The sequence below is a fragment of the Neovison vison genome, chromosome 13 (genome assembly GCF_020171115.1).
Source record: "Neovison vison isolate M4711 chromosome 13, ASM_NN_V1, whole genome shotgun sequence".
In the NCBI taxonomy this organism is placed as follows: domain Eukaryota; kingdom Metazoa; phylum Chordata; class Mammalia; order Carnivora; family Mustelidae; genus Neogale; species Neogale vison.
In genome coordinates this window covers 16180741-16206386 of record NC_058103.1, presented here as the reverse complement: position 1 = coordinate 16206386, position 25646 = coordinate 16180741, and the positions used below count along the sequence as shown (strand labels likewise).

The 25646-nt window shown below is 48.8% G+C and overlaps 1 protein-coding gene across 1 annotated transcript in view; it reads right to left on the bottom strand.

Moving 5' to 3' along the window:
* The window catches only part of FLVCR2 (FLVCR heme transporter 2), a 50888-nt gene extending 26157 nt beyond the window's left edge, over positions 1–24731 (bottom strand). The window contains exon 1 of the mRNA XM_044230752.1: positions 23564–24731. Within this exon, the coding sequence (XP_044086687.1) occupies positions 23564–24286 (723 nt within the window). The 5' untranslated portion in view covers positions 24287–24731. The remainder of the gene's footprint in view (positions 1–23563) is intronic.
* Between the last annotated feature and the right edge of the window lie 915 nt (positions 24732–25646).

The window sequence follows — 25646 nt, the reverse complement described above, 5'->3', positions numbered from 1 at the left end:
TGACTTTGGAGGTACTTTCGTGGTCAGTGTGGAAAACAAAAACATCTGGACTGGACTGCTGTCTCTTCTGTTTTTTTCAAGATGTATTTGTTCCTTCTTCTTGAGATCTGTGTTCAGTGAGAGTTTACAGGCTCTGCTCAGCTCCCAATTCCTCAGTCTATCCCCTGGCAGGTGCTCAGTCATGTTGGCTAGCTGGACAGATGGATGGATGAACACTGGTGGAAAAATCCTCTCTACGCAAAGCTGGCAGTATCGCACAGGTCTGCCCATGAGGGTCCCTGTTCTTTCTACAAACCACATTGGATTCAGAGGGGTAAGGGGAATATAAAAAGGTTTACAGGGGAGGAGGTAGGGAGAAGGTCGGATGGCTGACTATTTCTTGAGCATCTATTATGTGCTCTGTATCTAACAGCATTTATCTTTTTCATTTAACCCAAGAAATTTTACAATAAAGACAAAAATGAGAAACACTGATGGTCCACACCCTGCCTAAGGTCACATGGACAGCTAGCAGAAGAGCTGGCCCTCCTATACCAGTTCTGACTCCAGAACCTGAGCTCACCTACCATCTCCTGTGAAAAGCTGGTATGACACCAGTCAACATGGAAGCCTAGGTTCTCACCCATTCAAGTTCTGTCATGAATTTTCTAGGACACCTCAAGGGTAAAAATCAGAGACCTGCAGTCCAAGTCAGTACAAGATTAACTCAAAGAGATGGGAGAATGATGCCCCAAGAGGGTGTGCCGGCACCTTTCCTGCGCTTACAAAAACAAGACCCAGGCCATGAATGAAAATGATTAAAAATAATTGCTAACTGGTTTGATGGGTTTATGTCCTAGCGTTTGTCCTAGTTTTACCATCCTCAACAAATTATTAGTTGTGGGCAAAAAACACAATACACAGTCAAACCATCCAGTCTTGTCTCTAGAGGAACTTATGCTTTAAAAACTGCTTTTCAGGTGCGCCTGGGTGGTTCAGTGGGTAAAGCCTCTGCCTTCCGCTCAGGTCGTGATCTCAGGGTCCTGGGATCCAGCCCCATGTCGGGCTCTCTGCTCTGTGGGGAGCCTGCTTCCCTCTCTCCCTGCCTGCCTCTCTCCTTGTGATCTCTGTCAAATAAATAAATAAAATCTTTAAAAAAAAATTGCTTTTCAAGTGGAATTAGGTTCTCGCCATTTCTACAGCACCAATAGCAAGATTGCCCACATTGCCTGAAAAGGCCACCAGCCTTGACCCCACTGTGATCCTGCAGGTCTGGGATTCATCCTGAGTACCTGTAGGTTCATATGTAGGCAATCCTTGTCACCCATCAAGGGAGCTTGGGTGACAGTTTGGTCATGGGTGTCCTAACAGCTTCCACGTGGCTCTGCTTCCAGACATTTTCCACTCTGCAGCCAGTGATACTGGCAAAATATGATTGGATTATGTCCTTCCTCTACCTAAAACCTTGCAGTGACTTCCCCTTGCTTTTAAATTAAGTAAAAACCTAAGCACAACCACAAAGTTCTGCACTGGGGGTCATCTGCCCCGTCCAACTATTTGCTCCCTGAAACCCTGCCACACTGGCCTCCTTTCCATCTTTCAAACATCCAAAGTAGGGTGTCTGGGTGCCATGTCCTGCTCAAGAGGAAGTCTGCTCCTGCTCATATGCATGCTCTCTCTAACAAATACATCAAATCTTTAAAAAAATGTCCAAAGCACCTTCATGTCCAAGGACCCATGGGGATTTTGCACCAGCTTCCTCTGACCAGACTAGAATGCCCTCCCTCCTCCGGTTCACCGAGTCAATGCAGACATCCTTCAGGCCTGAGCTCAAGCCGCACTTGGTCAGGGAAGCTTTCTCTAGTGTCTCATTTGAGGTCAGGCCCCACCCAGGTAGTTTTATACTTGTGTGATTATTCAATTGCCATCTGTCTCCCCAGCCAGACTGTAAGTACCAGGAGGGCAGGGCTTCCACTGATCTCTAGAGCCCAGCATGTGATACTGATCATAAAATGCACGGAGTGGAGGATCTCAATCCTTGAAACCACCCCAGAAAGAGAGATGTGGGTGTCCCGCTGTCCCAGTTTTATAATCGATGAAAGGGAGGTATAGAAAAGTGACTTGCCCCAGGTCACACAGCGGGAAGCGGGAGAGCTTAAGTTTGAACACGCAGCCGTTCTGAATCTGGAGCCCGCGAGTCTCATCCCTGTGGTTAACTTCACCCCAAAGAGGGCATTTAACAAAAGCATGATGAACACAAGCATGAAAAGGCAGGCTGGGGTACTCAGTGCTCACACCCTGTTTTCTATTTGCCCTCTCTGCAAACCCAAGGGTGATGTCTAAATGCTGTTGCAGCATCAGTGGTTACGAGTACTTCCAGAGCAAAGGTCACAGTCAAAACCACACCAGCACTGCCTGAGGGGACTGGGGAACAGGAAAAAGCCAGACTGTGTGTAAAGCACTCCTTGTCATTCTTGCTTACTCTGCATTTGGCAGAGCAAACAGAAACCCGGAAAACCAGGCTGCCTCTAAGAGGCTAAGATTAGAGGCTGCCTCTAAGAGGCTAAGATTTCCAAATTTAATCTCTTCGCATAGGACAAAGCATGTGTTATGTTGGCTCTAAGATCCACAGGACCACTATCCCCATCGCTGACCATAATGGGACATTCAGCAAAGTCTGGAGTCACCACTGAGTCAGAATCGTGGCACACAGCTGTCCTCCTAAACATCGTGTGGCCATGAAGATACCCAAGTCATCAAACGAGGACCCTGGGCCTTCCACGAAAGTCAGGGAGCTCTGTGCCAACACCATGGTGAGGTCTTTGGTCCTAATATTCCAGGGACAGACCACTGGTCCCCATCTGAATCCTTTGCTAGGCTGTTATGCAGCTCATCCTCCTGTCCCTGGGCCATTGGTAAGGTGGACACTACTCTTCTTGATAGAAGGCAACCACCTCAGCAAACAAGTTCTCACTCACCCAACCCCCTCTTCTGCTCACTCCTCCCCCGGGGCATACCTACCATCCAGACAGAGATGAGCCCACTCCGCACCAGGGTTGGGCCATTTCTGGGACATTGCCTCATTCTTTTCCCCTGGGCACAGTCACCAGGTCAGGGCCAGGCATGTCTCTGGGATTTCAGGGCTCCCAGGAGTTGACATCCTGGTGTCATGGATAAAAAATGTCCCCTAACTTGGTGGGCAGCTTTCCCTGCCACAGAACCCTTTAAAACAAAGACAAGTCTTTGTCTCACTTCAAACATGGTCTGCTTTTGACCTAATGGGCTCACTTACTCCTCAAAGAATTCACACCTATGTTGCATATATTTAAAAACAAACCCCTCGGGTTGCCTGGGTGGCTTATTGGTTGAGCAACTGCCTTCAGCTAAGGTCATGGTCCTGGGGTCCCAGGATCGAGTCCCGCATTGGGATTCCTGCTCCACGCGGGGTGTGCTTCTCCCTCTGACCTTTCCCCTCTCATGCTCTTTCTCTCTCTCTCAAATAAATAAGATCTTTAAAAAACAAACAAACAACAAACAAAGAAACCCTCACCTTCCCTCCTTTCAATCTCAACAGTCCTGGAAGACATCATCACCCTAATATAGTGGTTAGGGACTCAGGCTCTGGGATCAGAGAGATCAGAGTTCAAATCCCAGCTCTATGGGTTATTACCTGTCTGACTGTGGGAAGTGGATTTACCTCCTTGTGCCTGCTTTGTAATGCACAAAAGGAAGATACCATTATCTAGTTACACTGTCTAGCTCTCATGGTTTTTCTGGGGTCTACATGAGCTCCTTTGAGTGGACTGCGCAGCAGGAAGCTTCACATCAAGCGGTGGCTACAGCCACGGCTCTCCCCTCATGCCCTCTCACAGTAATGGCGGCCGTGAGAAGCTACCAGGCCTTGAAGTCATGGTCTGTTTAGGGCCGTCAAACTGCCCTCCCCAGTTCTCCTCGTCTTCCCTCTCCAACTCCTTCCCTCTCGTGGCTCTTTCTCCATTCTCTCAGTCACCCGTGACCCTGTGCTCTGACACACACTCTGTCCCCGAGCCTCCCAAGCCTTCCCTGGAGCCCGCTCTGAGCGGGTAACCATGGGCTCTCCTCTACCTCCCTGTGCCACACACTCAGGCACACGTTCCTCAGCGCAGGGCTGGCCACCAAGCCCCTGTCAGCGGTGAGGGAGGGGGGGGGGTTCCCTCCAAGGAATCAGGCCTCTCAGAGGGAGAAAGGAAGTCCAAACCCCTCAGACTGCTGTTCTTGGCTTTCTTCACCTACTTTCAACTGTCTTTCCAGGCCCTTCTCCGCCCACTTCCTGCTGTGTCCCTGGTACTCCAGCCAGATTGGACTTGGACGAGTCACGATTCCAGTCTCTTCGTGGTCTAGTTTCTACCTTTATGCAAACAGCTTCCCCGTTTGGAAAGGGCTCCCTCTTTTAATGTTTCAGAGCCCATCTCAACATCAGCTCCTTTACTGGGTTTTCTTTGATTATCCTAGCGAGGAGAGATCTCCTTGCCCTGAACTCCTCTAATCCCTTGGTCTTCTGCCATTTTTCTGACTCTAGTCTGGTGCCTGGTAAACAGAACAGGGGCTCGTTCAATAAACGGGTGTTGAACGAAGAGGCTTCAGCTCACTGGCATGTCAGGAACACCTCACTCCCCTTCCTGATTAGCCACGAGCCTGGACGTGGGGAAAGACGTTGCCGGAAATTGAAATGCAGACCAAGTTTTCAGAGAAAGTTTGCTATTTAAAACCAAGCCAAGCCAAGCCAAGCCAAACAAAACAAAAACATGATTGAAGGCCCTTTTAAAATCAGAGCCATGTGAAAGATACATTGGGGTTCAATCTAGATCCTCACACTCTTAAAGCCCATCAACCCACGTGAACAATCTTAAAGCACACGGCCCAACGCCGCCCCCAGGAGGGTATTTTTATATCATGAGTGACGAGATACACGTGCGAACCTACACATCTCTATGTTCACTGGCAATGGTCTTACACTCTAAAAATTAACCCGAAGCTAAGGTTCACAGAGTACCACAGTTGAGGAAAAGTTAAACTACACAGGGGCGCCTGAGTGGTTTAGTCGGTTAAGCACCTGCCTTTGGCTCAGGACATGCTCCCGGCATCCTGGATCGAGCCCTGTGTTGGGTTCCCTGCTCAGCAGACAGCCCACTTCTCCCTCTCCCTCTGCTGCTCCCCCGGCTTGTTCTCTGTCTCTGTCTCTCTCTCTGTCAAATAAATAAATAAAATCTTCCCCCCCCAAAAAAAAAATTCAACTCCACAGACCAATGTCAGGAAATGTTACTACACAAAAGGTCATTTGAGTCCATGAAGAATTTATGGACACCAAAACATGCTAAAAATGCGGTAAGCCTGATTTCCATCCCATACCTAAGTATGCCCACACACTTCTGGGGCTGCGTGGCTCGACACGGGTGTCTTCGGCATGAACAGCACGGCGCCACTGACGATTTGTCTCCTGGGACCACATACACGTGGGGAATTAGGTGCAACTCAGGAGTGACTTCAACACTCATTGGCCATCCCTGGTACGTGCTGGTGTGGGCATTTAAACACGGCAAAAATGCTTCTATGGAAACACACATTAGCACATTCCAGTATGTCGCTTAAACATCTGTTTTTACACCTACGTCTGGGTAAAATGATGCAAACAGGGGCTCCAGGGTCCCAAATGTAAGGTACTAGGTCAGAGGAAAGGCACTGGGCAGGAAAGCCATCTTTGGACCAATGGGGGAGGTGGAGAAGGGGCATCCTGGCACTGAGTCTGCGGATGCCGGAGGAAAAAAAAAAAAACCAAAAAGAATGGGGTGGGTGCCGGGACATTGAACATGAAAGCTGAACACCAGCTGAATTATAGAAGTGAGCCTCTGGCCACCTAGGAATGCCGGGCAGCTCCTAGGAAATGCCATGGTAAGCAATAATGTGCCTGCAAAGCCCGCTCATATGACTGTATTTTTGAAATTCCCAAATCCAAGCCTTTGGCTTCTTTTGAAAAGACCAACTCAGGATTAAGGAGGGAGCAGACCTTCAGGAACAAAAACAATCCCATTGATTTAGGAGGAAATCACTCACCAAGGGGGGTTTATGCATTTAGAAGGCTAAGCGGAGGTCTCTAAGAACTGAGGAAGCAAGGTCACGGTGGTCACAGCTAGTCAACCCAAGACGTCCTTAGGGCTCCCGCCCCATTCACAGGGTCTGTCCTCAAATCTACAACTGTGCTGAGGGCTTCTACCACCTGGACACTGTTGGGTTTCTTCAGTCCTTTAGGGGAAAAGAGGTTATGGAAATGCAGGAAGCAGCAGTTAGAGAAATTAGGACGACCTGCTTCTCAGGGAAAGAACTAACAGCCGCTGATACGTGGAGCTCACCTGCCCGAGTCACCATGGCACTACTAAGCCACATACACACATACAAGCGCAATCTTTTAATCCTTATTTTAAAATTGAGCATTCAGGGGCGCCTGGGTGGCTCAGTCAGTTAAGCACCTGTCTTCGGCTCAGGTCACAATCCGAGGGTGCTGGGATCAAGCCCCGTGTTGGGCTCCCTGCTCAGCAGGGAGCCTACTTCTCCCTCCTCCTCCGCCTGCCCCTCTGCCTACTTGTGCATGCTCTCTCACTATTTTCTTTCTGTCAAATAATAGAAATAAGATCTTTTAAAAAATAATTTAAAAATTGAGCATTCAGGAGGAAAAAATTTGAGGAAATGACATTTGAGTAGTTTATCCAAGGTCATGTAATAATAAGTGATAAGGCCAGACTTCAAGCTCAGGCCATCTGGACTAGAGTCTGTACCCTAAGCCTTGGGTTAAATGAGCAGGTCTTCGCTGTTAGCGAAACTACAAGGAAGAGCTCTGATGCATAACGAGCACCTACTATGTGCTAGGCAGTGATTTTTTTCACGTTATTTCATTTAATCCCCATGGCAACCACCTAAAGTTGGCATCGTTGTGTCGAACTTGGTTTTTATAGATGAGGAAACATCTCTGAATTGCCCAAGGCCACTCAGCTTCTAACAGCAAGACTGACTCCAAATCCAGTATGCAGAGTGATAGTCACAGAAGTGAGTACCTTCAGACACCTGCCAATTCCCCCAGTCTTGTATGCTCCATTCTGTAAATCAAGCCCATCCCTCTGTTGGAGATGAGAGGTACCTCCAGCCATAGTCTGTTTTGTTTACTACTTGGTTAGACCTTACGCGATTTCTTATTCTTATGGGATGCTTTTTGGATTTTTCTTCACATAGGGTGGTGTTCTCCCCAGATAGATGGTTAGCACCTTGAGGACAGGGTCACTGATTTACTTTGCCTTCTGTGACTCTTCCCCACATGGCACCAGGCACAATGCCAAGGGGAGAGAAGGTGCTTGGGAAACAGCTTCTAAGTAAAGAGATAACTCAGGATTGTGCAGCTCAGACCTAACTCAAGTATCTACAGCTGACAGGTTGGGCATAGCAGCAATTGGGTCCATTCCGAGAGCTTACCACCACAAGAAAGCAGAAGTGAGGAGGAATGACCTAGAGAAGACCTCAGATTTGGGCTCTGAAGATCAGAGATGGAAGCCATTGGGATATGGGACTCCCCATCATCAAACCTACATTCAGTAGTGACTGAGCACCAAATGGTCGTACTAAAAAGAAAGGGAGGAGACAAAGCGCTTGTATGACCAAGCTTATAAGCTATTGAATATACCTTGATCTTGACCTACAGCCTTGGTGCTGGGTTTCCTCCTCATCTTTGGGGGGGTGCAAGGTAGCTGAAGAGCAGAGGTGCCCTAGGCTGTAAACAGAGAAGATGCTAGGTTTAGGGGAGGGGTCTGAGTTCTACAGGGATTTTTTTTTTTTTTTTTTTTAAAGCTGAGCTTCCTATCTGTTCCTGCTTGCAGCCATCCACTCAGGAGGCTCTCAGTACTCACACTCCTTCTTTTCAGGGTTAGAGTTCCTCTTGAAATTGTCCTCCTGGTGACATCTGCAAAGGGGTCAGTCTAGGTCTATATGAACACAGATGTGAAGCCTCCTCTACCTCCCTTTTCACTAAGAGCCCGTGGCGCTGCTGGCTTCACTACTCAAAGGTCCCTCTGCTGACACTGCTGAGGGCCAATGACCACAGGCTCAAAGAACTTCCCCATGACTCTATTGCAAAAGAGGAAAAACGAGGGGGCATCTTTCGAACCGCGAGGCCAGCCAAAGCAGCGGAGCACAGACCTCGCTATCTCCCAGTTTTCCGCCCTGGAAGTGGGCAACGTGCTTAGCTCTATTCAAAGGCTTTGGGACTTTGCACCAACTCTGCCCCAGAAGCCCGCACATAGTAGCCAACGGATCAGTCCCGCTGTCCTGGGTACAGATGGTGGTAACAGCCCAGACACGTGCAGTGTCACATGCTGTCATCCCTAAAAGGAGTTCATGTGACAATAAATGTTTCTATCCCTCCCACATTTCTTCGAAGTCTGATTGGACTTTCTGAGTGACAGTCCTCCCCTTCTGATTTTCGAGGGTGAAGTTCGGACCCAGGTGATTACTCAGGGGGCAGACCCTGGAAGAGTCATTGTTTTGTGGGTTTACCATGGAAAGACCCAGTTCCTCTTCCTGCAGGGTGTGCCACCAGAAACAGACAGGGTGGTTCCAAAGCCGCTTTTTCCTAGCTTGTGAAGTCGACTGCACAAGTTAACTAACCCTGCCTCGTGATCCCGAAGAGAAATCTAGAAAGAGAAAGAAATCTCTGCCACCCATAGCTAACCCCGCCCCAAGGAAGCAGCACCATCAGATCTGGCTTTGTGATCTAGGGAGTTACTCAGGGACCTACTTACACAAGAACATCTCCCAAAATCCTGCTCTGAAGATGCCTCCCCTCCTGCTTGACCTGATATTTCCACCATTAGTCACTCCATTACTCGCTGCCTTACAGTTTCATCTCTTAAATGTGAACTCAGGGACCTTTTCTTTCCCATTCATTGCTTCATGCTTAGCACTCAGACTGCTGCTCAGAACAAAGCAGATGCTCACTAAACATTTGTGCAATACAAAAATGACAGTTACGCTGCACTGTCTCAAACAAAACAAAACAACCAAAAAACCGTATCTCCTGAGAGCATGGAGTTCTAGAAGCGCAGTGTGTGACCTCTAACCCGAAGCTGTCCTTCCTGAGACGGTCCGGCCAAGAGGATGAGAGCCTTCATTCCCTGGCTCCCATTAGTCACATTACCTGCTATCAACCGGGGCGATGTGGGGAGGCTGGCTGGAGGGAATGAAATCCAGAACAAGCAGGATTCAAGAAGACAGAGGGGATGGCCAGGGGACTGTGTGGGTTATTTGCAAGGGACAGAGATGTGGCCCAGGGCAGGAACACCCTTCGAAAGGCCATGGGTTTTGGGGGGCAGCATGAGAATGCAGGACTAGCCATTCCTGGGGCAGATAATGGGGTAGCCTTTTCTCTGAGAAGGAGGAACTCTGGAAAGAAAAAAGACAATGTCTTCTCAAGGACAGCCCAAGCCCCACCAGTCCCTGTGTGTTACCACTGATCACTGCCACTAACTGTAAAGGCCCTGGGTGGAAATAGGGGAAGGCCAACACCACCACGTCCTCAAAAGAAGGCTCCTCACTCTGGGCCACGTGTCCTCCGTGAAGACCATATCGGCTCTGTGCTGTGCCACCACGGATACCCACCTTCATTGAAGAAAGGAGCCATCCTGGGCACGTATAGATTGAAAAGCTGCTTTGTGCTAACCCTTGGCAAAAGCCCCTTCTGGCAATCAAAAAGAATCAGAACGTTCTGCAGGATTCCTGAAGCTGCAGAATGGGTCAGGCCAAGAGGCTCAAATTAGCAGGAAGACTCCAGAACCCAGAAGCTCTGAGACGGGCTCCTACAGCCAGAATGACCAGAGAGCTTTTGGAAACGAAGAGCAGATTCTAAAGAGCAAGAATGCCAAGCTCTGCAGACAGAGGCTGCCATCCTCAAGCCAAGTGCATTCCAACAACCGCACTTCACAAAGGCAACGGGACGTGCGCTGTACGCATGTCCAACGTTTTATTCCTTAAGTGTCACTGAGCAAGTCCAGAGTCGTTTTTTCCTTAAAGGCACTTAAGAGCCTAGGTTTGCACAACATACAACCTGAGCAGCAAGACAACCCGGTGAGGTCAAGGTCAACAGCAGGATGCCCAAAGTCAAGCAACTTGCGGCGTTCAGAGCAGTGAAGTAAATATTGGGACTTATGATGGTCCTGTTCCCGGCCCCACTGTCTTCCCACAGAACCTCGCTGAGCCGCGACAAGGCACCAACCAGCCACATGTGCCTGGAAGATGTGGTCTGAGACTCCAGATGACCCAGGGCCTGATGGACTCCTTTGCAGGGCGTTTGTGGTAGAGCTGAGGAACGTGTTTGGGTCATCAGAAAGTGGCAAACACATTTACCCAGCACCTCTTATCAAAGTTCTTTCTGGACAGGGAATCAGAAAGCAGTCCAATGGGAGGAGAGAACGTCAATGTTTCCTTTGGTCCCTGAAACAAACCTCTAGCCAGTGATCTGGGCTCTGGGAACACGACTTCATCTCCCCCCCAACAACGGGGTGTTCTCAGGCTGTTCGGGGTGGTGGCTGCCCCATGAAGCAATCTGTGCCTCCTCAGACCTTTGCCCTGGGCTTCTAGTTCAGTGCTGGGCATGTCTGTGGAACCAACAACAGCCTGAGAAGCAAACACTGGCAAGGATGGTCTTGCTCCACCAACAGGGAGGGCTGTTGAGATGCCTTTCTCAAGGCCACATGGCAGGCCCGGGGCTGAGACTGTCCCTTGGGACAGGGACAGTGACACTCCAGTGATACTCAGGACATAGGGCGTGGGGAGGGTTTCCAGGAAGCTGCTCCAGAAACCGGAGAGCCTTGATCTTTCCCGGCCCTGCCCCGCTCAGGCAGCCCGGAAGGGAGGCTTTATCACCACCTGCTGCCTTTCCTGACCACCTGCTTCCAAGGCTTCAGGAACTGAGGCTCTAGGTGGAGAGGATTTTCTCCTGGTGCCTAGTTACAGAGAAAAGGTGGAAAAGATTAGTCAGAGAGTTGAATCAAGCCACATTCTTCCCTCACCCCAACTCTTCTCCTCCTGAGGCTGCAGGTGACCGGATATGAGACAATAATCACAGAAAATGCTCTGGAATCTTCCCTCAGCGATGAGAAGATAAGGTCCCACGGCTAAAGTGTAAAAAAGCCAGAGCACCAGACATCCCCCTTCCCATCCAGAGAGCCTCAGTCGCTGCTCTGTGCCAGGCGTGGCCTCTTCTGGTCGGTATGTTACAAGCAAGCGGTGGGGCGGGGGCGGGGGGTGACCTCTCTGCAGGAGGGTGGTGACTGCTGGCCCCAACCACCTCACCGCTGAGAGGCTGAGAGAGTGGACATGGGGTGTGGGCTGCTTCACTTCCCCCACGTATGGACCTGGGGAGGGGCATCTGCCAGCCTAAACTTCAGGGATGGCAGCAGAGATGAAGGAAAGTGACTAAAATCGAAAGACACTGCAGAGTGTGGTACGGAGGGAGCAGGCGGGTGTGGGCTCAGGAATCGTCTACGGAGGGCTTTTTTGATTCCGAGAGCCTTCACACGCTCCCTCACCTAATTCTGGTAACAACCCTGGGAGGCAGACTTTCCTGCTGCAGATCACAAGGCTGATGCCCGAGGAGGGCAGGTGTTCTGCCGGACCCCCAAACACAGCGGTGAGCAGCGCCAGGTCCGGGCTCCATGGCTCTTTCATCCCAGGAGTTCTCGAACTTCAGAGAGGGTCAGAATCGCTAACAGAGGATCAAAAACACAGATTCCCGAGTCCCACCCCGAGACACTGACTCCCTGGGTCTGCTTGGTGCCTAGGAATCTGCATTTTAACACACACACTCTCACACACACACACACACACACACACCCCAACCTCCCACCCCCGCAGGTGCTTCTGGTGCTGGAGGCGCAGGGCCCTCCCTTCGCTGTGGCTCTCGGCTGCCCTCAGTGCAAGAAGTCAAGAGACTGTTCTCCAGAGCTAACTTCCCTGTGCGTCCTAGACAGGGGTGGGGGGAGAGAGAGGGAACTGTATGCCCGCTGAGCTCCTCGGGAAAGAGGAAACGGTCCTCCGAGCGAGCTCACTGAGTGGTTCCACAGACATGCCCAGCACTGAACTAGAAGCCCAGGGCAAAGGTCTGAGGAGGCACAGATTGCTTCATGGGGCAGCCACCACCCCGAACAAACAGCCCATTGGAATGGGCCCCGCCCACTTCTCGGAATAGACGGACACCACAGTTGGCCTCGTGTACAGAGAGCGGTCTCCAGAGCCATCAGAGGAGACCCAGCCATGCCAACACAGTAATTTGGGGGCAGAAAGCACGCATTTCCAGGGGAGAGGAGAAGGGAAAAAAGGAGGGAAAAAAAACCAAAAAACCCAACTCCTAAATTGGCTCCATCATTGTGTCCTCTCACTCCCCACACAACCCCCTCGGGAGCCAGCAGAGCTGTCCAATCAAAAGCGGTCTCCTGGAAACGAAGGGGACTTGTGTTCACCTCCGTTCTAGAGAAGGAATCAGGCTCCAAAGCAAACACTGCTCCATTATGAGGTTCTGAGACACACAGATTGCAAGAAGATGGCAGGCAAGGAGAGCCCAGTGCAGCTCCCATCTCCCCTGCAGCACCCCGATGGCACTTCTACCATCGGCCCGCATGCCCGAACAAGGCGTCGTCTTGAACCGCGTGGTGCTGAGAAGCTGAGCTCATGTGTTTGCGCAGCATAAAAAAGGAAAGATGCCTGCAACGAGGTCAGAAAGCAGAAGAATCAAGGTGGACAGCTGGAGACTGCAAGAAGGCTTCCCCCCTCGGAACAACTCAGTAAAGAAAAAAGTCCTTCAGAACCAAGAGAAGAAAGATGCTCCATTGGGTTCACTTCAGGAATGGTAGTGGGTAGAAGTCGGGAGACAGAACAAAGAAAGAAGAGGAGACACCGGCTGTCACGTGAACCACACAGTTTTTTATCATGCTTGATGGGGTTCCAGCCCTTATCCTGCGATCCACTCAGGGTTGTTTGATGTTGGGGATGGGGCGGCGTAGTCTAAGTCAAGAAAAGGATATCCTGTTAACAGCATTGCTGGAAAAAGATCAAGAACCAGGCAGTAGAAACCAGCTGTGTCCACCTAACCTTAGGTTTGTGAGACGAAGGGCTGATGATAACACAGCATCTGTGTTATCCCAGAGACTCGAAATCTTCATCACAGACAACAGGTGTCATTGCCACATGCTGCGAAAGAAACACCACCTCCGAGCCCTACATACAGCTGTCCGTCTGAGTGGCTTTCAAGTGGGACGAGTCCCCATTGTGATACTGCCTGGACACTTCGCAGAATGGCCCGCCCTCCCTAATCACCCAACCCCTGGTCACTCCACTCATGCAAAATCAGCTCATAAATATCACCTCCTCAGGGAAGCTGTCCTGGTTGCTCCCCATTATGCTCATACTGGGATAATGTCCTCCCATGTGCTGTGTGACCTGTAAGGTCCCATGAACATACATGGTGGTATTATGAGTCTTTCAGTGTTGACTTCTCCTTCTAGATCAGGAGCCCCCTGTGCAAAGGAGCAATTGTGTTTATTGACGGTAGTACTGATAACATCTGTTCTTCATTGAGCACCTTTTTATCGAACAAATTCTGCCAGCTGAGAGCCCTCCATTATGTCTCACTTAATCCTCTCCTTTACCTTCTGCAATAGCCACTATTGTCTCCAGCTTACAAAAGAAATCATCAAAACATAGAAAACCTAATGGACTTGTCTGAAGGAACACAGCAGAGCTAACGATGGTGTTCTCAACAACCCTGGGTCTGGCATGGTTCAAGGCACACAGTAAGGACTGCATAGCTCTTTCCATTGAAGGAACAAGACTGAATCACATCAGAAAGACAAATCCAGTCCAATGACCTGAGCTCTCAACTAAGCAGTCACCTTAATGGCAGTGTATTAATCTGTCTGTCCATCTGTCAGCACCTGTTACACCCAGAGCCCTGCTCTGAGATACGGGAGAGGTTTATTAGTCAAATTTCCAGCCCCTGATAAGTTTCCCGTGTAGCTGAAAAAAGGTGGGGGGGCGGAGAGAGGGAGGGAAGGACAGGAGAAAAGATAAGGAAGAGGGGGAAACACAAACCACCAGGAAACAAAGTATCCCAGTGTCCTAGTGAACTCAGCAAGCACACAGAGGGCCCAGAATGCTCTCCTCCAAGCACAGACACTAATGAGTTGAAGACAGGTGAGTAGGCACCCAGCCAGAAGGAAACACCTCACAAGCAATGGATTTTTTTTTTTTTTGTAAAATACACATAGCATGAAACTTAGCATTTTAACCATTTTTAACTGTATGGTTTAGTGGCATGAAGTATATTGCTATGCAAACCATCACTTCTACCCATCTCCAGAACATTCTTCATCTTCCCAAACTGAAACTCTATACTCATCAAACAGTAACTCCCCGTTCTTTCCTCCCCTAGTCCCTGGCAACTGCCATCCTACTTTCTGTCTCTATGAATTTGAGTACTCTTTGTACCTGTGGTATCACCAAAACATATTTGCTCTTTGTCCCCGGTTCTGGTACAGAGTTCTGAAAGCTGTTGGCATCTCGTGAGTGTAGGAGTGTCTTTTGTTACTCATAAGAAACCCTTTTCCATCACATCTGAATTTATGATGCTGAAGTGACTCAGAGCACGGCCTGTCAATGGCCTTAGGATGGGCTAATCTCCAGAAAATTACATGATTCGAGTTTGGGAACTTTCAGCCTCATCCTCCCCTGACGTCTGAAGAAGGAAGGGGAGCTAGAAATTGAGCTCTATAAAAACACACGAGCAAGGAAATTCGGTGAGCTTTCTGGTCAAAACACATGACATCAGGGTGGAGAGGCAGGGTGGCAGGCCCAGAGAGAACCCCACACCTCTTCCACTTGGCCGTTCCTGAGTTGTATTCTTTATAGTAATGAGTAAAGTTACCTTACTAGTAAACAAAATGTTTACCTGCGTTCTGTGATCCATTCTAGCCAATCATAGAACCTGAGTAGGGGTCATGCGAACCCTCAATGTATAACCAGTGGGTGAGAAGTTTGGCTGGCCCCCAAGACTTGGAGATGGCATCTTAAGTGGGGGCAGTCTTGTGGAACCGAGCCCTGAACTTGTGGGGTTGGCTGGTCGGCATTAACTCCCAAGTAATCAGTGTCAGAATTAAATCGGATTGTAGGACACTCAGTTGGTGGCACAGAAATGGAGAATTGGTTGGTGTCAGGAAAAAATACACAACAGTACCTCATATAAGTGGGATCCCATAGTATCTCTCCTTTGGCGGACTACCCTATTCCACCTACCATAATGTCTTCAAGGCTGATCCATGTGGAGCAGGGTCAGAATTTCCTTTCATGGATTAATAATATCTCATTTTATGTGTATATCACATTTTGTTTACCTGTTTATCTGTAGAGGGACACTTAGGTTACTTTCACCTTTATGGCTATTGTGAATAATGTTGCCGTAAAAACAAGCATACAAATATCAGGTTTAACTTCCAGCTTTCAGTTCTTTTGGATAAATAGCTAGGAGCAGAATTGCTGGATCATATGGTAATTCTAGTTTTAAATTTCTGAGGAACTGCCATACTGTTTTCCAGACTGCACCATTTTACATTCCCATCAGCAATGCACAAGGGTTCCAATTTCTCCACAAGCTTGTCTACACTTCTTTTTTCTTTCATAGCATTCTATTAAGTGTGAGGTGGAATCTCATTGTGTTTTTGACTTGCATTTCCCTGATGATGAGCATCTTTTCATGTGCGTACTGACCATTTGTATATCTTTTTTGGAGAAATACCTGTTCAAGTCCTTTGCTCATTTTTAAATAAGTTTTGTTTTGTTTTGTTCAACGGTAGGGATTCTTTATATATTCTGGATATCAACCCTTATCAGATATATGATTTGAAAATGTTTTCTCCCATTCCACAAGTTGCCTTCTCACTCTAATGATCAGTGTCCTGTGATGCACAGAAGTGTTTTATTTTGATATTGTCCAATGAATCTCTCTTTTTTTTTTTACCATGCTTTTAGTATCACAACCAAGAAATCATTGCCATCATTACCAGATCCAACATCACGAAGCGTTTTCCCTGTGTTTTCTTCTTATAGAGTTAGAGTTTTACCAACACCATTTGTTAAAATAGTGATAATCATGTGTCAATGTAGGTTCATCAACTGTAACAAATGTAGCACTGTGGTTTATAGTTTTCTCCACACCATTTGTTGAAGAGATTGGTTGTCATGATGTGTCAATGTAAGTTCAACAACTGTAACATTCTGGTGGGGGATGTTGACAATAGGGGAGGCTATGCGAGCTGAGGAGGGGCAGTAAGAAGGGTAGGGAGAAATCTCTGTACCTTCGACTTAATTTTGCTGCAAACGTAAAACTGCTCTAAAAAATATTAAGGAAAATGTTCCCATTGGCCTTGGCACCCTTGCTGAAATCATTGGATCACATATGTGAGGGTTTACTTCTCGGCTCTCTATTCCATCGGTCTCTATGTTATGTCTTTTTGCCAATATCAGACCGCCATGATTGCTACAGCTTTGTTATTAGTTTTAGGGTCAAGAAGTGTGAGACCTCCAACTTTGCTGTTTTCGTCCAAAATTATTTTGGCTATTCAGCATCCCTTAAATTTCCACATGATATTTTCTTTTTTCCATTTTTCTATTTCTGCAAATAACATCATTGGCATTTTGATGGGGATGACACTGAATCTGTGAATCTGTTTTTGGGAATATTTCCATCTTAATAATATTTAGTCTTCCACAAACACAGGATGTCTTTTTCATGTATTTATGTATTTATGAATTCTTTAATTACTTTCAGCGATGTTTCACAGTTTTCAGTGTATAAGTCTTTCACCTTCTTCATTAAATTTATTCCTGGGTTTGTTTTGTTTTCTTAATTTCCTTTTTTAGGTTGTTCATTGTTAGTGTACAAAAATACAATTAGGCTAAAGTGTTGCAAATTCAGTTTACAGAATTATTGGGAGTACAACATGTGGGAGGAAGGGCCAGGGGAGGAAAAGTTAAGTAAAAATGACATGAAATCTCCCACCATTTTGAATGGGGGTTTTTCTTGGTTGGGTGTTTGCCTGGTTGCTGTTTATCTTTGACTAATCTCCAGAACTCCTATGAAGAAGTGATTTTAGCTGGGTTTTAGTTTACTTAACATTTCTGTGAGGGGTGAGGGTCTGAAGCTTCCTGACCCACCATCTTGCTGACATCACTCTTCAAAGCCTAAGGCTTATTCCCCAAACAGTGAGTCTATCTTCAAGGAGAGAATTAAGGAGCCAGACTGGTGAGAGCAGAGCGACAAGGCTGGGAGAGAACAAGAGACAGACTGGATAGAAAGAAATAGTGAGGAGTCGGGGTCTGAGCATGCTAACTCGGAGACTTAGAATTGATTCCATGGAATTGCCGGTACTTGCAACAATGCCACCAAAGGAACAAAGACAAGACAGAAGTCACGCCAGGGTTGAGCCTCCTCCGGTGCCCTGAGCTGAAGGTTAAAGGAACAAAATGAAGAGGAGGGCGCAGGAGGTTGGTTCCACCTCACATTCCACCAGGGTGTGCCCCCCACACCCGGGATGGGAGTATATTTTTAAAATCTTAAATGAATACAAATGATGAGCCCTACCCCAGCCCAGCCTCTTCCCTCAGTCTGGAGGCTGAATGGCTGAGCTCCCCATTGCTTCCTCCATTGCCCACCAGACGAGCATTCAGCAAACATGTAATAAATCTCTCATGACAACAACGTGGCTGCAAGCGAGAGGCTGCCTTCCCATAGCCTGCTGCTCTCTCCTCCTAGTGATTTCAAAAAACTGATCACTGGTCTCACCTGGAAAGCCAGGTGAAGAGATAGGAGCCCGGGCTCCAGCCCTAGAGAGTCCAGGTAAGGAAGTCCACCTCGGGGCCCAGGCATCTGTATTTTTACCCAGCCCCTAGGGTGAGGCAGATGATCGCCATTTTTGGCTGGGAACACGGGTCTGGATTCCTCCCCAGAGCTGCTCACCTCCAAGCTCATTCTGCTGGCCTGCGTCTTTAGCAAGGGTGTCCCGATAAACAAAGGAGACCGGGCATTCCCTTCCACTATATCTTCCCCAGAAGCCTCAAACTCAAGTTTTATCTGACCCACAGTTTCAAAAGATGGAATATAACTAAACACACACACCTATGAATTAGTTATCAGCACTTAATAGATTTCAGAAGCCAGACCCAGAAAGACAAACGTTGTATGATTCCACTTATGTGACATACCTAGCCGAGGCAAATTCATAGAAACAGAGTAGAACAGAGGTCACTAGGGGCTGGAGGGAGGGGGATAGGAGGAGTTAATATTTGATGGGTACGTAGTGGTGGAGAGTTTCTGAAAATGTTTGGGGAACAGATAGTGGTAGTGCTTCCGTAACATTGTAAAAGTAGTTAATGCCATTGAATTGTACACTTGTGAATGGTTAAAATGATAAACATTATGTCTCTTTTACCATCATCATCATCATCATCATAATCATAAAAACAGACTTGATCTAAAAATCTGGATCTCTGGTTTCTCCCTAAAGAAAAAAAAAAGAGATCTGGCAGCACTGGGCCATACTTTGTATACCGACAGTTGGCGGGAGCTGATGCAGCTGCTGTCTTTAGATGGGAAATGGACTCTCGAGTTGCCATGACCCCATCACACCCCACTGTCATTTTGAATGTCACGTTTATAAGACCTGGCTGGTCCCCAGGAGGGTGTGGTCCCAGCCCCACCCCCCCACGCCCCCACTGCATGTCAGTCACCTCTAGTCTCCTTCCGCCCTCCCAGCCCTGGACTATTCCTGTCTTCTAGTGCATAAGGGGAGGCCAGGAGTGGTCAGCCACGTGGGCAGGCACTCTGTGTGCTTTAAGGAACAAGAACAATGACCAGAAGAGAACATGAGTTTGCCTTCACCTCCCCCAACTTCAATGAGACCTTGAAAGGCCTCTGACATTTGAAAATCCAGAACGGTAAGCTTAGACTTTAACACATCTCCATGGCAAATGACCATGATCTGGGAACAAGAGTGGGCTGACCACCCACCTCATGACCCTGACCCCTGAGTCAGTCTCAAACACCCAGCCTCTCTGGTATTACCACTCAATCAGCCAGCGGGCAAACACCACGTCCTCAAGGCTGGACTTTGATTCCTAGGGTCCGTCTTTATCTGCTAGAACCTATTTCCAACACTTAGATATGATGTGGGTCAGGACACACTCCTCCAAAGTACGGCACCCAGAGGGAGTTTCGGAAAACAGCGGAGTAGGAAAGCCACTCTGACTTCCTCCTCCTCCTCACCCTTCTTCCCTGAAATAGGTCTTAAACTCTCCTATAAGAGCTACCCCTCCCACAGCTGGAGCAAAGGAGCACCCCTACCTCTGAAGACAGAAGGATACCAAGGAGAAGCATAACAAGTAGGCCTTGCCCAGCTTCCTCCCATTCACTACACTAACTTTACACTCCTAACCTGTCATATTCCTCTATGATGATGCACTTTGCATCAAACTTGGCTGAAACCACACAGGTCTGAGTGTTTCTTCATTTCCTTAGGAAGGAAATCAAGTAATACTTATACTAAATAAGCTTGGATGATTTTCTCCTATAACCTGTCTCCATCAGTTTAATTTTTAGACCGAACCAGGGCCCCAACAGGGTCAAGGATATTCCCCCCCACCCCCTAAATAGCATCATTGTTCTAGATCTGCTAGATCTGGCTATTGAGCCCATTCCTGGGAAATGTGGTGAGGCTCTAAAGGTCAAATACATGCCGATTTTCGAAGACTCAGTATGAAAAAAGAATGGAAAATAGCTTATTAGTGATTTTGTTATATTGATTATATGTTGAAAGACTATTTTGGATATACCGAATTAAATAAAATATCCTAGTAAAACCAGTTTCACCTGCTCTTTCTACTTTTAAAAAAAATCATTTCACCTATTTTTAATGTAGCTAGTAGGAAAATTTAGTTGTACACGTGGCTTGCCTTATGTTTCTATTGGGTGGTACTATTTCCAAAAGCCCAAACGGTGTGGCCGCTACACACCCGATTCTGGAAGGTGACTGCACCAGACTGCTAAATCCATCCTTATCCACCGGGGCTGTATTCCCAGATTCCCCACAGGGTGCCTCAAACTGCAGATAGTACTGAACCCTGTCTGTATGACGTGTTTCTCTATACCTACCTCTAACCATGGTAAAGTTCAGTTGTCAGTGAGGCAACATAAGAGATTAGCAATTAACTAGCAATAAACTAGAACCGCTGTAACAATACATTGTAATGAAAGCACATGAACGTCGCCTCTCTCTCTCTCTTTCTCTCTCTCTCTGTCTTACTGTACTCTGCTCACCCTTCTTACAATGAAGTGCCAGGCTAACATGCCTATGTGATGAGATGAAGCGAGGGGAATGATGTGGCATTGTGACATCGTGTAGGATGATGCTCCTATAGGTCAGGAGGAGGACCATCTGTTTCCAGGTTGACCGCAGGGGACTAAAACCATGGAAAGTGAAACCAGGAAAGGGGGGACTCTGATATTTTTCGCAACCCAAAAAGCAAACATTCTCTCCTATTCTCTTTCTGGTAGGCACTGGGCTCTCAGCTGCCCAAGGGTCCTTGACGAAGTCCCTCTGCCATCTCGGTGCTGTAAATTCCTCCTCGGGGCTGGCACTGACTCGGCCCCTTCGAGATCCCACCTCTCTCCCGTCCAGTGCCACCAAGCTACTACCAGACTCTAGGAAGGGGCTTTCTTCCAATCCCTCTGCTATAATATCATTCACGTCCCTGAAAACCCCATGTGGGTCATTTCCCTGAAAGCAATGGAACCAGTGTTGCCAGATGCCAGGTGTCACCACCTGTGCAAATGGCCAGAGCCAAAGGGAAGAGGCTCTGTTGCAATTCTAGCATTCCTTCCCTCTCTCAGCCCCGCTGAGGACTCATTGGTTTCTTCTTGCCAAAGAGAGCCTCACCTGCTTGTGACTCCTGCTAGGCTTCTAGAGGCAGAATCTGCCCTTCAGCAGTTTACAACAGGGTAGGTGGGGAGGTGATACTAACGCCCAGCCCTTCAAAACAGAAGACAGGTAGAGAGGCTCTCTGACTCTGGAGAAAACTGCTGGAAACTTAATCACCCCCACCAACTAGATACAAGGGACAAAATTCCACCCTCACAATCCTGACCTCCCCCTTCGTAAAAATAGAGGCTTTAGGGGCACCTGGGTAGCTCAGTCAGTTAAGGGTCCGACTCTTGATCTCAGCTCAGGTCTTGATCTCAGGGTCATGAGTTCAAGTCCTGCCTTGGGCTCCACTTTAAAAAAAATTAATGAATGAAAAAAATTAAAAATTAATCTAAAAATTTAATTTAAAAACTAAAAAACATATGCTTTATCCACATGACAACTCAGCACTGGCCTACTGACACTGGATTTTGGAGGTGGAGGCGCGATCAAATCTCCCTTCTACCGCTTAGTAGCTGTAGGACCCCAGATAAGTTTCCTCCAATTATCTGGGTCTCAATTTTCTCACCCATAACAACAGGGACAAATTCCACCTACCTCACAGAGTTGAAAAAATAAGTAACAGATGAGAAATACCTTGCACATAATAGGTGTTTGATAGACATTGGCTTCCTTCTCCTTCAATTTCCTCTAAGCAGTCAGGCGAACAAGGTATTAAAATTCTTCTGGAGAACTGAAAAGAAATCCTATACATGCTGTTCTTGGTTTTGTTTACTTGTTTATCAGAATCCTAGTGCCTGGAACAATTTTAAAATCCTGTACGGGAACTCTGCAAAGGCAGGGATTATCTTTGTGGGCCTAGCCCAGTGCCTGGCAAACTGGGAGGCACTAGGTGAATGCTTGTTGAATGAATGAATGAATGAATGAATGACGAATTTGATGCCAGCAGGGCTGGTGCACATGTAGAGTGGCTGGAGGCACTAGAAGAGGGAGGCTCAGAATTCCCAGGGTACAGAGTTTAGCAGATCGGTGTGAGGTTCAGAAGCCCAGAAGAATCAGAGTGCGGAATACCATCCGAAGTCTGTTTAGACTACTCTGGGGAGCCTTGTTTTCTAAGCAGCAAAGCTCTCGCTACCACTCTAGTACTATTTCTCCTCCATTTAGCCCTGCTTTCCTCAGAAAGAAAGGTTAAATAAAACACATGCCAAGAAACAAACATAGATCTTCATCCCTACAGGAGGAAGCACAAACAACTCAATTTTTCAATACATTTTTTTAGGGTTTTTCATACATTATTTTAGGGTTAAGCCGAAAAGATCAAATTGAGTAGATGGCTCTGTGCTACAAATATATTCTGTCAGAGTGTTTTTAAAATGCAAAATTCTTAGCATTTCCTGACCTTGGTGGGGATTGGGGGTGGGGAATGAGTAAACAGTATTATTAAATTTTAAAGATTTATCTGGTGTCAAGTTCCCTCACAGGTGTGTGAGGAAGAGTCTGAAAATCTATTAGTTTATGCTTTATGATTTATAAAAAATTTTTTTGAATTCTCTGATCTCGCCTGGCCATGGGAGAGGGGCTTCTCCCACATAGCCAACCTGCTCTCCCCAAACAATGGGTTTGAGACTGCAGTGACCTCGTATGAATCCTGTTCTGCTGCTCAGACAGAGATTTAACCCTTGGGAGGCTGGAAAGGTCCTGCCCTTCACCTCCCAGCTTTACTCTCCTATAAGGGAAAAAAATCCGATAAGAACTAAGGTTACTGGTCATCTGTTAAATAAAATAAAATGGAAACAATGGCAGGTGCTTGGGAAGAAGTGGGACCTGGAGGCAGAACCCCATAAATACTTGCTTCAAATATTTAGAGAAGGAAAGAAAAGCGATTGAGATAGGAGCTCTCCACGCCTTTCCAAAAAGGTTTCTAGGCCTTAGAAATTCAGGGTGAGATTTCTATTCCCTCCTGCTAGGCTTGGCTCTAACCCCCAGGAAAGCAGTGTGTCCCAGAGCACCGTTTCCACTGTCCTGGCTTCAGCTGTGTATAAAAGACGGTCAGCACGGGGCCAAGCACCACCAAGCCAGCAGTCTGTGATTATATGTTAGTACAGGAGATTCTGTGCTCTAGGAAAGCCGGTGGGTCCGGCTAAAAATACCCATCAAATTCTGACAATCCCAGAATAACCTGATGCCCACGGGCTGCTCCCTGAGAAAGAATAGCTTTCCTGAAATCCCAGGTTTAAGCCGTGGACTGCGGGGGTCAGGAAGATCATAAACCCGAGGACGGTCCAGAAGCATGCTTCCTGCTGGAGGAGGAGGAACTGTCCGTCAAAGACTAGGTCTCCTCCTTCTGTTCCCCTGCCCTTCTCTTACACAGCCATCCAGTCACAATCCCTCCCTCCCACCCAGCCACAAAGTCACCCAGAGTCACAAACACTGCTGAAGTCAGAAAACTATAGGCTCCCCCACACTCAGGTGCAACCTAACACGGAGGGCCTCCCTATGACAATGACGCCCATTCCTCCAAACGGCCCACCCACAGCTCGACCCACCTGATTGCCAAAGACAGCGACGGAGCAGGCCGTTGACACCTCGTTAGCCCCGAACCAGACGGAAGCAATGCGGGAGGGCATGCCCAGGATGAAGACCTGGGCCACCGAGCAGACAACCTGGCCCAGGACGGTGACCGGGAAGAGATGTGGCTTCAGGCTCCCCAACTTCACCCAGGCCCCCAGACAGTTGAGAGCAGAGCCGGTGAGGGCGATGGTGCGCAGGCCGAATTTCTCCAGCAGCCAGGCCACGGGCAGGAGCAGAGGGATGTAGGTGAGCATGTAACACATGGACAGCCAGTCGATGGCAAAGGCGCTGACCCCATAGAATTTCATGAAGATGTTATTGATGGAGCCGTACTGGATCCACTGGAAGGCGTTGCACATGGAGTAGCCGCTGAACAGCAGGACTACCACCCAGCGGCGTTTGCTCACTTTGATCACGCTAAGGTCCTCAGGGCCTGAGCTACTGGGGTGGGCCAAGCCACCGGCTGGGGCCAAGGTACTGGGGTGGGCCGAACTGCTTTGGTGCGCTGCGACGCAGGGGTGGGCCGAACTGCTGGGCTGGGTCGAGACGCTGGGGTGGATGGAGACGCTGGGGGGGGCCGACACGCTCGGCTCTGCGGACTCGCTGGCTTGCCCCGAGGCGCTGGGTTCTGCCCAGAGGGCAGGCTCCTGCGCAGAGCTGCCATCGCGCTCGTGTTGGTTGGGATCTTCATTCACCATGACCACAGCCTCTCCTGGAGCCCGAGACAGGTGCTGAGGACTCCGGCAGTCTCAAGGGACAGTGGCCTCGGCTGCTCCCTTAGAGCTGGCAGGGCACTTGCCCAGGCCCAACCCCAGAATAAACGGAGACCCGAGGCTGCGTAAAAACCGCGAACCGGGCTCCCTTCACTCACCCCCAAGCTTCTGCTCCCACTTTTCCTTGGTGTCTCTTGCCACCGACCGCTGTCCCCCAAGGCCGGCCGCAGACACCTCAGCCCGGTCCTGGCTCCGGGGGCCTGCAGTCCACCCCAGGGGTTCAGGCCAATTCTGTCCCTCGGTCGTGGAGAAAAGTTCGCGCCTGGCACGGAGCCTCTAGGTGGGACACGGTTCCGCTCCGGGGTGGCTTTGGGGCCCCGCCCCCTCGGGCGCACGTGACCGCCCCACCCCCGTCCAGCCGGCTTCCCCCACCCTCCTGCCCCCCCCTTCCCTCCAGCCTTCTCGAGCCGGGCTGGTCCGGCTGCGCAGTTGTTTCGCCACAGCTTGCGGGGTTCATTCCTCCCCCACGCCCCGGGTGCCATGGAAACCGCCGGGTTAACCCCCCACCCCCTGCACTGCCCCTCAGATTCATTGCCTCTTTCAGGGGACCCCCGCAGGAAAAAAACCCCGAAGTTCTGCGAGGTAATCCCACAGATGGAGTCTCCTCGGCGCGGGTCCCCATCCCCTGCGCGTGGGCATCGATGCCCGGCTCCTCCAGAGTGCTCTGGGCAATCCAGGAGGGCTTCCCGACTTTTTACCAATTGGCTGACCTCCCAGATCCTTGCCGAACTTTCGGTATAAAGAGATTTGTAGATTTCTCGGTCTGGTTGCGCTCCTCGGGTAAACGCAAATTGCAGGAAACTCGTTTGGCTCCCTCGTTGCTTTGCCTGCCGAAGTGGTCTTTTCTTGGGGGACTCAGATTTGAACCCGTGAGGTATGCCTCTTCTTTCCTGTCGGTCCCTGGTCACCTAGGCAAGCACCGGTAGGTGGAGGGTAGCCGGGAGTTTGGAGAGTTTTTAGAGCTGGTGGTCTTGTTGCTGGGTATTTCTTTAAGTAGCCCTGGGCTGCCACCTGCTGATCCCAGCCCGTGACAGAGGGTAATCCTTCAAGTCGTCGCCTCCAGAATGTCAGGCCTGCAGGGCAGAAATGTCTGTTTCCAGTGTCCATTTCAGCCCGGGAGGGCGGGGGTGGTGGGGGTGCGGGACCCAGATTCTCTCTGGGTTCAAACACCAGCTTAACTACTCCCAGGTGTGTGATGTAAATTAAGATACTCTACCTCCCTGCCTCGGTTTCTTCACCCATAAAATAGGGATGATGAAATCATAAGTACACACCTCACAGTGTT